At 39.7% G+C, this 12,631-nt stretch overlaps 1 protein-coding gene across 5 annotated transcripts in view; it reads left to right on the top strand.

The window, feature by feature from the left end:
* FHOD3 (formin homology 2 domain containing 3) overlaps positions 1-12,631 on the top strand; it is a 368,131-nt gene that overhangs the window by 237,564 nt on the left and 117,936 nt on the right. For all 5 annotated transcript variants that reach the window (XM_066327035.1, XM_066326999.1, XM_066327008.1 and 2 more), the window contains exon 7: positions 6,184-6,295. In XM_066327035.1, coding sequence (XP_066183132.1) covers positions 6,184-6,295 — 112 coding nt within the window. The remainder of the gene's footprint in view (positions 1-6,183; positions 6,296-12,631) is intronic.

A 12,631-nucleotide genomic window follows, 5' to 3' on the forward strand; every position in this document is an offset into this window, starting at 1 on the left:
GGAAATTACTCTGATTTACAAAGTTTTGTTTGGTGTTCTGTAGTCATTTGAATTACTAAATTTTTCATCTTGAAAAGATGCTGCTTTAAAGTTCTGATGGAAAATAAGGATGATTAGAAGTACTCGGCTTAGGTGACAAAGAAGGATCTCATTCTTGTGATCATTCCTGCCTTCAGGAACTATGAATAAAAAGGAACTAAATTACTAAATAGACTTTTCACCTGTTTTAGAAGTGAAGTAACTGATGTCAAATGTCAGTTTTGGAGAACAGGGAGACAAGAAAGAATTTGGGTTGTTTCTATGCTCTGTAAGGCACTTGCAAATCCTAGTATTAGGGCATTTCAAATGTTTTACCCCCTAATGTCTTTCTGCTTGCTTGTTTGGCACTCCAAGCCCCAATTTTGTCTGGGTTATGTAAGCATTCTGTGACACATTTCTGCAGCTCTTGCTGTAGGTGTTAAGGCTCTTTCCAACATTCAGCCAGCCCTGCATGCTTCTGAGACAGCTGATCTCCAGTCATCACATCAGAGGTGGCTCCTCCTGCTTCTGCACTCCGTGCTGGAGCTCTTGGCTGGCTTTCTGCAGTGCAGATGTGGGAAAGGTTCACTAAGATGCTGGATGGAGTGGAGACATCCTTTTACATAAATACAGGTGAAGAGTGCATGAAATACTGAAATGGTATTGTTCCAGAGATTTCAGAAAAAATAATATTAATTTAAAAATAGTGGGATGTCATAGAATCACACAATAGAATGGTTTAGGTTGGGCTGGAAGGAACCTTAAAGATCATGTAGTTCCTACCCCTCTGCCACTGGGTTTACTTCCACTAGTTTACTCAAATCCCCATCAAACCTGGCTCTGAAAACTTCCAGGAATGGAGAACCCACAACTCCTCTAAGCAACATGTTTCAGTGCCTCATCACCCTCACAGTGAAGAATTTCTTCCTAACATATAAGTCTGCTCTCTTTCAGTTTAAAGCCATTACCATGTCTCTTCTTAGAATCTGGGAAAATTACAGGTGTTTCTTTTTAATTGTCTGTAATCACACCATTTGATTCTGTCCACTTATTCTGAATAAGAGAATATGAACTGGAACAAGAATTAATAGTGTGCCCTTGTGTGAATGAAGGTCGAATTCATCCCAGATGGGACTAGTTGGAGCGTAGCCACTGAGTTGAAGAAAGTACCTCTCCTTGTTTGGTGCTGATAAGACTGCATCAGGAGTTCAGGAGTCCAGTGTTGGGCTCCTCAGTATGAGATAGATAATTTATCTACTGGAGCAAATCCAGCGGGGCTCACCATGATGATGAGATGGGGTAGAGCACATGCTATATGAGGGAGGGAATTGGATTTTTTCATTTAACATAAGGAAAATAATATTAGCGCCATTCCAACTTAAATTATTACTCTGAGATTCTGTCAAGCTCAATATTTATATTTCCTTTTTCTTGATTATTACAAAACAAAACAATATATATGACATTATATATTATAATATTTACATAGAATATTAATATTTATTTTATGTATTTGTTGTTTGTTATACTAAATAATGGCTTTATATAGATACACTATATCTATGCTCTAATGTATTTTATTTAAATACTTACATGAAACCTAAAACCTACCATTCCAGGAAGATCTTCCTCCTTTTGTGAACAGAAGGTGATTTTATCCCCTTGCAAAACATGACGTTTAGCTGCATTGCAGGTGCTGGTGGGATGCCAATGGGCTGTTCCTGCAGCACTAGATCTGAAGTTGGGGGCATCTTTGCTTCCCACGAGAAAGAAGGGTTCCAGTTTCCCTGGGCACCTCTCTCTGGCAGGCTGAACACTGGTTACACTGGGTGTTTCTTTAGCTGCAGCTCTGCCTGTCTGTATCCTACCAAGAGGATGAGTACCTGACCTACAGTAAGTCCAAGTCTGCACCTAGATTAGGTTTCAGAGGATTTGGCTGTAGTTAATCTTTATTTAAAAATTCAATGCCTATTGCTCCTTTAAATTTGAGTAGTGTAAATCCAAAGTAGCTACATCTCCCCAAGTAAAATATTTTTATTCAATTTCCTTCCTTACTTTCTTCCTTTTGGAAAGGAAAAATAATTGAATCCTGAATATTTTGATCTGAACTCTACAAATATTGCTTTGGTCTCTAAGTCAATGAACTTTGTGACAACATTCCTTGTAAAGGTTAAAGCCTTTCCAGGCAAGTGATTAACAACTGCGATAAGCCCTTCCATGAGACATGAGTTTTGCAGCCTGTTGTGTGGTATCTCTGTCTGAGTCTGTAATTGTCTAAATATAAAGAGATAAAAGGGAAAGGGATTGCCAAACTGCACTGTATAAGGTAAAATGAGTCAGAGGGAAAAGGTTTATAATTTTTCTTCTTCCTTTTACGTTGCTGGCTTGTTCTTATCTTTAGCAGAAGATGCTAACATAATTTCCTCTCTATAAATTGGCTTGCACATGATACAAAAACACGAGATGAACTTTCTTTTCTAGCTTAATAGAGGTTTTGATGCTTCAGTGTTTGGATATTTAAGAATCCTGATTTAATCTTAGAACTGTTAAAAATTATTTTACCAAGTCAGTGAGTATGCATATTGCCTCAATAAGCCTTCTTTATTAACTAAGCAGCAATATTTAAGATGGAAATTTGGATTTAATTAGAGCAACCAATGTTTGCAAAGTGATGATAACAGGACTTTTTTGAGCTAGTTTGTCTACCTCATTTGTGGCCTTTCTTGTCCTGTTTGAAGTAGAAGTGTGACTGGCCCATGGGTTTTAACAAACCCATGACTATCGAAGCAGATTCAGAAAGCAGTTGTTCCCTCTTCAATAGTAAATGAGTACAAGAAAAAAATCCCAGAGTCTTAAAAGTTTTCATGAAGTTTTTAACAATGATTCAGATTATTAGTGATTCACCTGCTCGTGAAAGAAATATGAAACTTGTTTCAATTGCTCCCATTGCTGTGCCCATCTGGGTAAATCACATGAAATAAAATGGTAGTGGCTGACAAAAAGTCCCATGACTTCACAAAAGGAAGCAAGAAAATCAGGGAATTGCTTCTGGTTTTTTCTCTATTCAGATGTCTCCCAATTTTGAGATTTAGTTATTTTATTTGCTATCTAGCTATCTAATTACTAGAACAGGTATGTCCTGAAAACACATTTTAGAACTTGCACAGGAAGCTATGAGGATCTCCCACTTTGGCTATCAAATAGTTAATCACAAATGGGAACTTCAAGCCCACAGGTGGTCATTTAAGTGAGTATTTAACAGATAGGACATCATATGGGAGGCTACATTTAAAAAATTCCCCGTGTTTCACATGGGTTTGCCACCAGATATCCCTGAACAGACCTTTCAGAGACTCCTTGGTGCCACAGTGGATAATTAGAGCTGATTTTAGTGTGAGCGTGTCAGGCTCTGGACTGTTTTTGTGTCTGGGTGTGACAGGCTGTCAGATGTCTCGAAGGGGATTTGGCTGGCTGAAGACTTCAGTTTCCTAGGGGCAGTGCAGCTGCTCAGTGATTGCCTGCCCCTGTCAAGAAGCACTGGTAATGCAGTTTTTAAAAGTACTGCAGGATGAGCACAAAGATTGTGTGGGTCACAGGTAGCTAGGTAAGTCCTCAGTATAAGCATTGTGCAGCTTAGTCTAGGACTGCAGTGTTTTGCTTTTGTCCTTGCCCAAAGTATCCAAAGCAGCAGGCAGGTTTAAAAGTGCCCTCAGGTGTCCAAAATGCCATTTTCTATTAAGCAGGAAACAGTATTTTTTTAAATGCAGGTTTTCTAAAGCTAGTGTTTGTGCTGGTGCAAGAAGAAAGCAGCCATGGTATGTACCTTCAGTGGAAAGCATCTCCACTTCCAGGGCTGATTGACTCTTTTCTGAGGAGTTGGATAAGCCCTGAAAATTTGCAGATTGACAAACTGAACTTAGAGTGTCCTTCTAGGACAACCAAGCAAAACATAGCTTTCCTAATCCCTCCTTTTCTCTGGGACTGCTTCTTAGTGGCATTTACTCCTTACAAAGCCATCTGTTAGCTCGTTAGGCACAGGCAGCTGATACCTGCAGACAGCACCCGAAATCAGCTGGCTTGAGCCTTGGTCTGGTGCAACTGCAGTGGGCTGCCCTGAGGCTTCACAAGGTTTGCAGCGTGGCAAGGTGCAGAGGGACCAGCTCCTTCTTGCAGCAGCTGCCATGGCCAGCAGGCAACAATCTGAGCAAAGGTACTGCCAAAGGTCCTTCCTTCTGGAAGAAAAAGATTTGCAAAAGTAGACTTGAGCCTGGTGTGTCCCGCACTGATTGTTGTCAAATGGAGAGATATGGGAACTGCCATGCAGCACTTACATGTAAATTCATCCCATTCTCACCACATGGCCGAGACTTGAGGTTCTAAGAACCAGTAAAAGTAATATCTAGTCTTTTCTTTCTAAGGAAAAAAACCCTAATCAGATTAGAAGATAGTATGTAAATGGTTATCAGGGAAGTATGTTAATGCTAAAATAGTTTATAGTAATCTGGTATAACTCCTATTTACACAGTAACTTTATAAAAAAAGTGGAGACTTTCTGGAAATTCTTTCAGTATGTTTATAAACAATTGAACTTAATTCCTAAGGAAATGTCACTGCAGACCAGCAACACTGTGGTATTGGCCCAACAGGCAAATATACAGATGCACAGTGCAATCATGAGAAGTGATTTGTTGTGTTGTCAGGTTTCAATTTCCTTTAATTTGAATAACCCATGTATCTATGAAGTATCACTGCAGCAGTACAGCTGCAAATTAGACTAACCAAAGGTCTTAAGGGACCTGGTCATGTTTGTCACTGAGATTTCCTGGCTGTGAGCCCTAAAATTCAACAATTTGACAACACATTAAGCCGAAAAATGTCTAGATTCAAGAGCTGAATATTTTGCACTGCTGGCAGTGTCATATTGCATGCATTAAGTCCAATTCTGCATGAGTGGGTAAACCCCAAGAAACTAGGGAAATAGCTGGGATACCTGTTGACACTGAACTGTGTGTTACTAGCAGCAAGGTGCATTTTAGCTCATTGCCTTCAAGTGACCTCCAGTACATCTCTGTGAATGGCTGTGTGAGCACAGTAGCTTGAGTCTATGCCTGTTGCACTTCCAGTATTTTTTGGAATATAGACACAGTCACTGTCTTGTGACCATGTGTATATCTATGAAATTATTAATAATGATTTTTTGCTTCTTAGGAGAGTTGTGTTGGGAGAACTTGAAAAAAAATTTGGAAATGGGAATTATTCAATATTGACAGAAACTGTATAATAATCCATTATTTAGATTGACAGTATAGCAAATTTGAACCAGTATCAATTCCCCCAGTAAAAGCCCTCTCAGCATGTAGAGCACTGCCTATTAAAAAATCCTCCCCTCAAGTAGAGTTGGTTTTTCACATACCTGATCATGCCAAGTAATCATACTTGATTATCCCTAAAAATTCTTGCTCTCCTCTTTTAGTCAAATTATCCTCTCTGGAAATGGGAGCTCTGTGGTGAAACTGATAGAGTTTGGCTATTGAATTCCAGTAGATCCATTTTACCAATGCTGAGTCTTTGATGAACTAAATCCTAAGGATTTACAAAAACCTGAGTTTGAAAACTGGCAGGCAGAATTCTCAGTTCCAGTAAATGAAACCTTTTGTGACAGAGTGGGATAATTGGAGATTAAACACGCTTCCTCCCAAGTTGTGTTTAATAGTGAAGATCAATCTATTTGATAATTTAGGGATTAAATAGGAGGCATAGGAGGAAATCATCCCATCATACAACATTTTGACAGGAATAAAGGCTGAGACCAAAAGGGGGAAATAAATGGGTCAGCTCAGTAGGTTCTGTGTACATCAAGCTTTGGGCAGCAATCCTGGGGATATGCAGAGGTGGATGTTCATGCTTTTGTTATGTGTGGCAGTATTAAGCTTTCATTTGGATTCATTGATTGCTGGGGGTTCCCTAGGAGAGCACTGTCCAGTGAATGAAATTCTCATCCAGCCAATTACCTTTCATTTTTTCAGTGCTGTCACAGCTTAATCTCTTCTGTTTGTTTGCTACTACCAGATATGGACTGCTGGGCTTGCCTCTTGCCCAGTGTCATTTCACACATCTGGGAATGCTGTGGTTTGGGGAATGACAAGCTGCACTTTTTTCTTCCAGTTTCGCCTTGTGGTAAAGACAGCACTGAAGCTGCTGCTGGTGTTTGTGGAGTACACAGAATCCAACGCACCACTTTTGATCCAGGCAGTATCTACTGTGGATGAAAAGAGAGGTGAGTAGCCTTACAGGAGGGAGTGCAACATCCCAGCACTGCTGAGCACAGCTTTCAGTGGTGCTAGAGTTGCCGTCATTGATGCCTGCTTTATCCAACATATCCTTCATTTCTTAAAAGCATTTTTTCTGTAGTTGTATAATCTAAGGTTGTTTGAAGAATTAATTATAATGGGAACGTGAAGAGTGAAAACTGAGGAACTCAGTTCCTCTGAGGCACCAGAGTCGTTGCCCTTTCCTTGCACCCATATTCTAAGTAAACCCTCCTGTATCTTCCAACCTCAGAGGCTCCTTTGGGCAAGACCATCTTTCCACTTCCTTCTGGGAAGCAGCAGTCTGATTTAAAAGAGAAAATGATATCTAATGAGTGTAATCCCTTTGAAGAGAAAGACGAGGTCAGTAATAGTACAGGCTTTATAGTAAAAGCAAAACCATCTGTTGTTACGTTAAAATAAAGCCCTTGAGCAGATATTATACTACGAAATCTGTTACCCCTCAGGCTCATGAAAAATACTTGAATATGTATATTGTATTTTTTACAAATAAATAGAACAAAAATGGTTCTTTCTTGTTCTTCCCACAAAGCCATCACTAAGCTCCTGGGGCATACTCTCTTGATGCAAAACATTCCTTTGCCTCAAGGAGAGTTTTTGAGGTTAGGAGATCCACTGTTGTGGTCTCAAACATGGAAGTTGAAAGGAAGGTTCCCTCTGTGGAGCAACTGCCTCCATAGTGAACTTGTCTGAAAGACTTGATATGGTAAAAGTGAAACAAGAAAATGTTGGAGGCTGGGGAGAAAAGTGGTTCCAGAAATAGGAAAAAGGAGACAGATTTTGCTTTCAGTTATCAGAATGGGTTGAAAAGGAAAAAAAAACCCAAATTATCTTTTTTAGCAGGGAAGCAAGAAGGGGCAGTTCAAACCAGTGAATTCTGCAGGTTGGCTTTCTGTTTTGAATTAAAACCAGAAACCTTACAATGCCATAAGCATAAATATAATTACAATATTCATGTACTTGTAAGCACTGTGATTTATTTTTGTGGTCATTCTTAGTATTTCATCAGCTTTCTGAACTCACTGGTATTCTCAATAGTTCAAACTGCCATATATCTAGTATATGCTAATAAACTCATTAAGAGAAAGAGAAATGAGGACCCTAAACAAAGTATTTGCTTCTCTCTCGGTAGATCAGTCTTAGGCAATCATTTACATGCCCAAAGTAATAAAACATCTTAAGCAACAACACAAGATTTGAAAAAACTGGTGCATGTAGTTAGATGAGCATATGTTAAGAGCATAATGAGAGGTTTTACAGGAATTCTCATATCTGTGCATTGGTGGATTATTTCATGAACTTCTGCAAACGTCTTAGCCGAAACACCCAGTTTTTCCTTCTTCCTATTTTTTTAAAATTATTTTCATTAAGCAGTTGAACTTAGCTCCTTAAGAGATTTTTTTTTTCTGGCTTTATATTTAGTTCCCTTTTTAGGTCATCAACATCCTATCCACAGAGTCATTTTGGTCAGAAAAGACTTTTATGACCATTGAGTCAAGCCATTAACACAGCGCTGTCAAGTTCATCACTAAACCATGTCCCTCAGTGCTATATCTGCACCTTTTAAATACCTCTATAGATGGTGACTCCACCACTTCCCTGGGCAGCCTGTTCCAAAACCTGGCAACGCTTTTGGTGAAAAAAATTCTTCCTAATACCCAATCTAAACGTGCCTTGATGCAACTTGGAGTAATTTTCTTTCATCTTGTCCCTTGTTAACTTGGAAAAGAGGATAACCCCCACCTGGCTACAGCCTCCTCTCAGGAGTTGTAGAGAGAAGTAAGGTTTCCCTGAGTCTCCTTTTCTCCAGGCTGTAGAATCCCAGCTCCTTCAGCCACTCCTCATAAGGCTTGTGCTCCAGCCCTTCGCCAGCTTCATTGCCTCTCTCTGGACATGCTCCAGCACCTCAAAGTCCTTCTTGCAGTGAGGGGCCCTAAACCATGTATGGGATTCAGGATGAGGCCTCACCAGTGCCAAGTATGAAGAGACAATAACTTCCCTTGTCCTGTTGGCCACACTATTCCTGATGCAGGCCAGGATGCCACTGGACTTCTTGGCCACTTGGGCACACACTGGCTCATGCTCAGCCGCTGTTGCCCAGCACTCCCTGGTCCTTTTCCTCTGGGCAGCTTTCCAGCTGCTCTGCCCCCAGCACCACATGGGACTGTTGTGACCCAAGTACCAGGACCTTGTTGATACAATTGGCCTCATCCCATTGATCCTCCCTGTCCAGATCCCTGTGTAGAGATCTGTTGCCTTCAGCAGATCAATACTCCCATCCAACCTGGTGTCACCTGCGAGCTGACTGAAGGCACCCTCATCTAGATCATTGATAACAATATTGATTTCAGGATTGGCCCCAACATTGAGCCCTGAGGAATCCTAGGAGTGATCATCTGCCAGCTGAACTGAACTCCAGGCACTACCTTTCTCTAGACCAGCCATCCAGCCAGTTTTCTACTCAGTGAACAGTGCACCCACCCAAGCCATGAGCAGCGAGTGTCTCCAGAAGAATGCTGTGGGAGACAGTGTCAAAGCTCCTTCACTTTTAGATGTAGATGTGCTATGTTTCAATTTTTAATTTTAAATTAGTGGCTTATAAATGAGAAGTACCTGCCTTTAATGACTGATGAAGCAAAACCCGAAAAAGAGAAAAAAAGCAATGTGCCTTTTCTTGAACCATTGTCATAAATCTTGCAGGTATGTAATTAAGTTCAGCACTGCTTTGATAAAAGTTCCATGTTTCATGTACATACAAGGTGATGAGATATGACATAATTCTTCAACATGTGTACCACACGTGATTAACTTATAGAACCCCATATTAACTCAGCCTGGTTTCAAAGCAATCCCATCTGTGGTTTCTGTGTGTGAATACATCCATATGCAAACTGAAGTACAGAGATCCATGGAAGCACTGCCTTTACTCTGAGATATAAGCAGACCATAAATGGATAACTGCATGGCCCTCATCATGTAAGAATTAGCTTCTATTTGCACTTCCATTTAGCTCCTGCCTTCTCCCATGCTTTCGTTTTTCAGAACCCCAGAGGAATTTGGTCTATTGTCAGTTTAAGCATACCGGACTGCAAAAGGCTCTGAAAAGTGGAGCTGGAATTGCACTCTGCTGTCTAGGGATTCTTTATCACAAGCATATTTTAGGAGAGAAAGTAAAGCCAAATGGCCCTCGTTATCAGTTCTCTGCATTTCCTGCCATTTCATTCATAGCTAGATGCCACTAAAGTAATGCACATACTGTAGGTACAATGTAGGTTTGTTCATATATAGCCAGGAGAACAAGATGTCCAGGTCTTTCCAAGAGCGTTACTACCTTTCCATCCTATAGCTGCTGGAGACAGGCACTCTCTAAGCTGGTGGCAGTTCTCATGCAAGGTTCTGCCCTTGTGCAAAGTACTTCATGCTCTATACCAACTGTGCAGATGTTTGGTAGTTGTGGTGTCCAGGTTTTGTGTATGACATGAACAAAATCATTAAAATAAATATGTAAAAAGATTTAAAGAGGAAACTAAGAAATTACTGAGACTTTAAAACAGTGGGCAGTGTTATTCAGAAAATAGACTGTATTAATTTAATATTGGCTTGATTGTTGCAGCCTCATTGTTCTTTGTCTATACACCATGCATGGTTACTCAAAACATGCATGTAAGCATGCAACTCTGATGCAAGTGGCGTCAGAGTTGAGGCTACAACCTCCTTGTCAGAATAGCTGTGATAAAGAGCTCTTCCCAGTGACAAGCCTCTAAAGTGCAGTCAAGCAGTTCTCATTTTACCCATTAGAAGGCAGGAGAACACACAAAACTCCAATCTCTGCTGTTTCACTTCACTGAGCCAGTTTCATCAATCCCATCGATTTTGCCAGAATTCCTGCATAAAATTCATAACCTTATGGAAAGATCCCCATTCGGTCCCAGAAAAACCACTGGGATGCTATATCATCTTTCTTCTACATCATCATTTTTCTGCATCAGGATCTTGTGAAGGAAGGAATGCACCTATTCCCTAACTAGAATCAAGAGGAGGTAGTACTATCAATGACTTTGGCAGAGCCACTCTAATATGTACAAGATGAAACCTTTCTTTTCCAAGTGCAATTTTCCTAATTATGGTCTCAACTTGAACAGGTCTCTTTTCACTTTAAGTGTACTGGACTGCACAGGCTTTGGAAGGAGGAGTCTGAAAGGGGGAGCTGAGCTGAATCTGCATATGTCCCATGCTGTATGGATCATAGATTGGAAACTATAGATTCTCATTATTTATATGTAAGAATATTAACCCAAGGACAGCAAAGCAGTAAACTCATGGAGCAACTTCCACAGCAGAACTGTCTTATTCTGGTGGGTAGTAGGTGCCTTTACAGCCATTTCCACATTCACTTCTTTGCTGTTCAGATTGAGATTATAATGGAGGAAATAGCATTTGAAGAAAAGGTTTAACCTGGTACAAATTGGAATTGCTCTGTCAAAGTCATTGATAGTATTACCTCCTCTTGTGTGTAGTTAGGGAATAGATGAAGAATTTGGAATTTAAGCCTCAGTTTTGGAAGTTTAGTAGCAGAAGCATAAAGAAAGCCTTTGAAAGATAAATGAGCTGTTACAGGGCTGCCTTACTAAGTGTGCCCAAGCAACAATATTTTTAAAAGTTGTATTCTGAAATAAAATAATAGTGTTGCTAGAAGAAAATTATGTATCATCCTTGCAGGAAAACAGCAAGGTGACCATGAAATTATTATTTTATGGTAATGAAGAATTATTGAGACAGTCAGGGAAAAAAATAAACCACATGAATGCTGCCTAAAAACAAACCAGGATTGTTCAGATAAGAGTAGAACCTGCCTGCAGTAACAAAGGACTCTCACTGAATAATTCAGTGGATTAAATAATTATGTTCTTATGTTATGAACTCACTGTTTTTCCAAAAGGCATTATTGTGAGTCAGACTTGCATGTTTTCCCCATTTTGTTTCTCTTTCCTATTTCCTTCCATTTTTCAGTTTTTCACTAAAAAAACGCAGGAAAACAGTTTTGTAGTGATAATATTATTGCTGATGATGATATATCATTTGCAAGCTGAGTGAATTTGTTCCAAATGGCTTTTGAACATATACTGCACAAAACATCTGGCAATATAGAGAATCCATTAAAGAGGTGTCTTAGTTTATTTTCGTTTCAGACACGTACTTGAATTAGTATTTAATTACTAATGCATATATATACATCTGGAGGGCTGAGAGTGAATCTCCTTTGATTTTGCTTAAGATAAAAAAAGCCCTGACTCAGTAGTAAAGATCAGAGACTGTCTGAGGGGGTGAAAAAAAAGGAGAACTATTGCTGTCTGCACATTCACTTTCGGACAGGTTTTTCCCCACAGTGCACTGCCATTGCCTTAAAAATGCAGATCCTTGGTGAGCAGAGAATTCATGTCTGTGTAGCAGGGTATATATATGATATAATCTTTAAAAAGAAAGGGCTATTACAGGGTAATACAGAGTTTATGCCTTGGGATGACTGATCAGTCAGTGACAGGTACCTGTGATGGCACATTTGCATTTTGCTACCTGATTTTACTCAAACTCTCATCATCTGTGTAGTGTTCAGGGGATTTGGACGGTTGGAATACTCTGCATGTTTCCCTCAGAAACTGCAGGACTGTCAGAGTTATGTTTGTGTAGTTGAATTGAGTATATCTCTAAGCTAAGTTTAGCTCTCTGCTTAGTCCTTTTCACCTTTAACTTAACTCCAAACAAATCACTGAATTGCAGTCTTTCATTATTTATTTCAGTTTTCCTAGATAAATTTGGTGAATGTTACCATCTTTCTGTTCAGTCAAGCGAGGACAGTTTTGCAAGATACTTTCCACACAAGAGGCTGAGTCTGGGTGTTTCTTACCTAGTATTTAGCACAATGACTCACTAAGCCATTAGAGTTTAGGTATCAGAGAAATATGTAAATTCAAATCAACATGTAATCAAGCAAATAACTAAGAGCTCAAATTTTGACCATTCTTGGTGAAAAATGAGACAATCATATCTGAAAGTTCTGTCGGTACATTTCCTATTAAAGTAATTTGAGCAAGAACCACAGAAAAATCTGTTCCCCTCATTGATCATTTCTTTGTATCCAAGACACATAGCCTGCAATTTGAGAAAACTATTTCTCTGCCACAATGTTTTGTTAACCTGACTTACCTTAGTGCAGTACAACTCAGTAATAGCAGCAGAAATAGGAGCATCAGACACACTGAAAGCACAGCATGTAAGTCTCTGCT

This window comes from Sylvia atricapilla, chromosome 1 (genome assembly GCF_009819655.1).
Source record: "Sylvia atricapilla isolate bSylAtr1 chromosome 1, bSylAtr1.pri, whole genome shotgun sequence".
NCBI classification, from domain to species: domain Eukaryota; kingdom Metazoa; phylum Chordata; class Aves; order Passeriformes; family Sylviidae; genus Sylvia; species Sylvia atricapilla.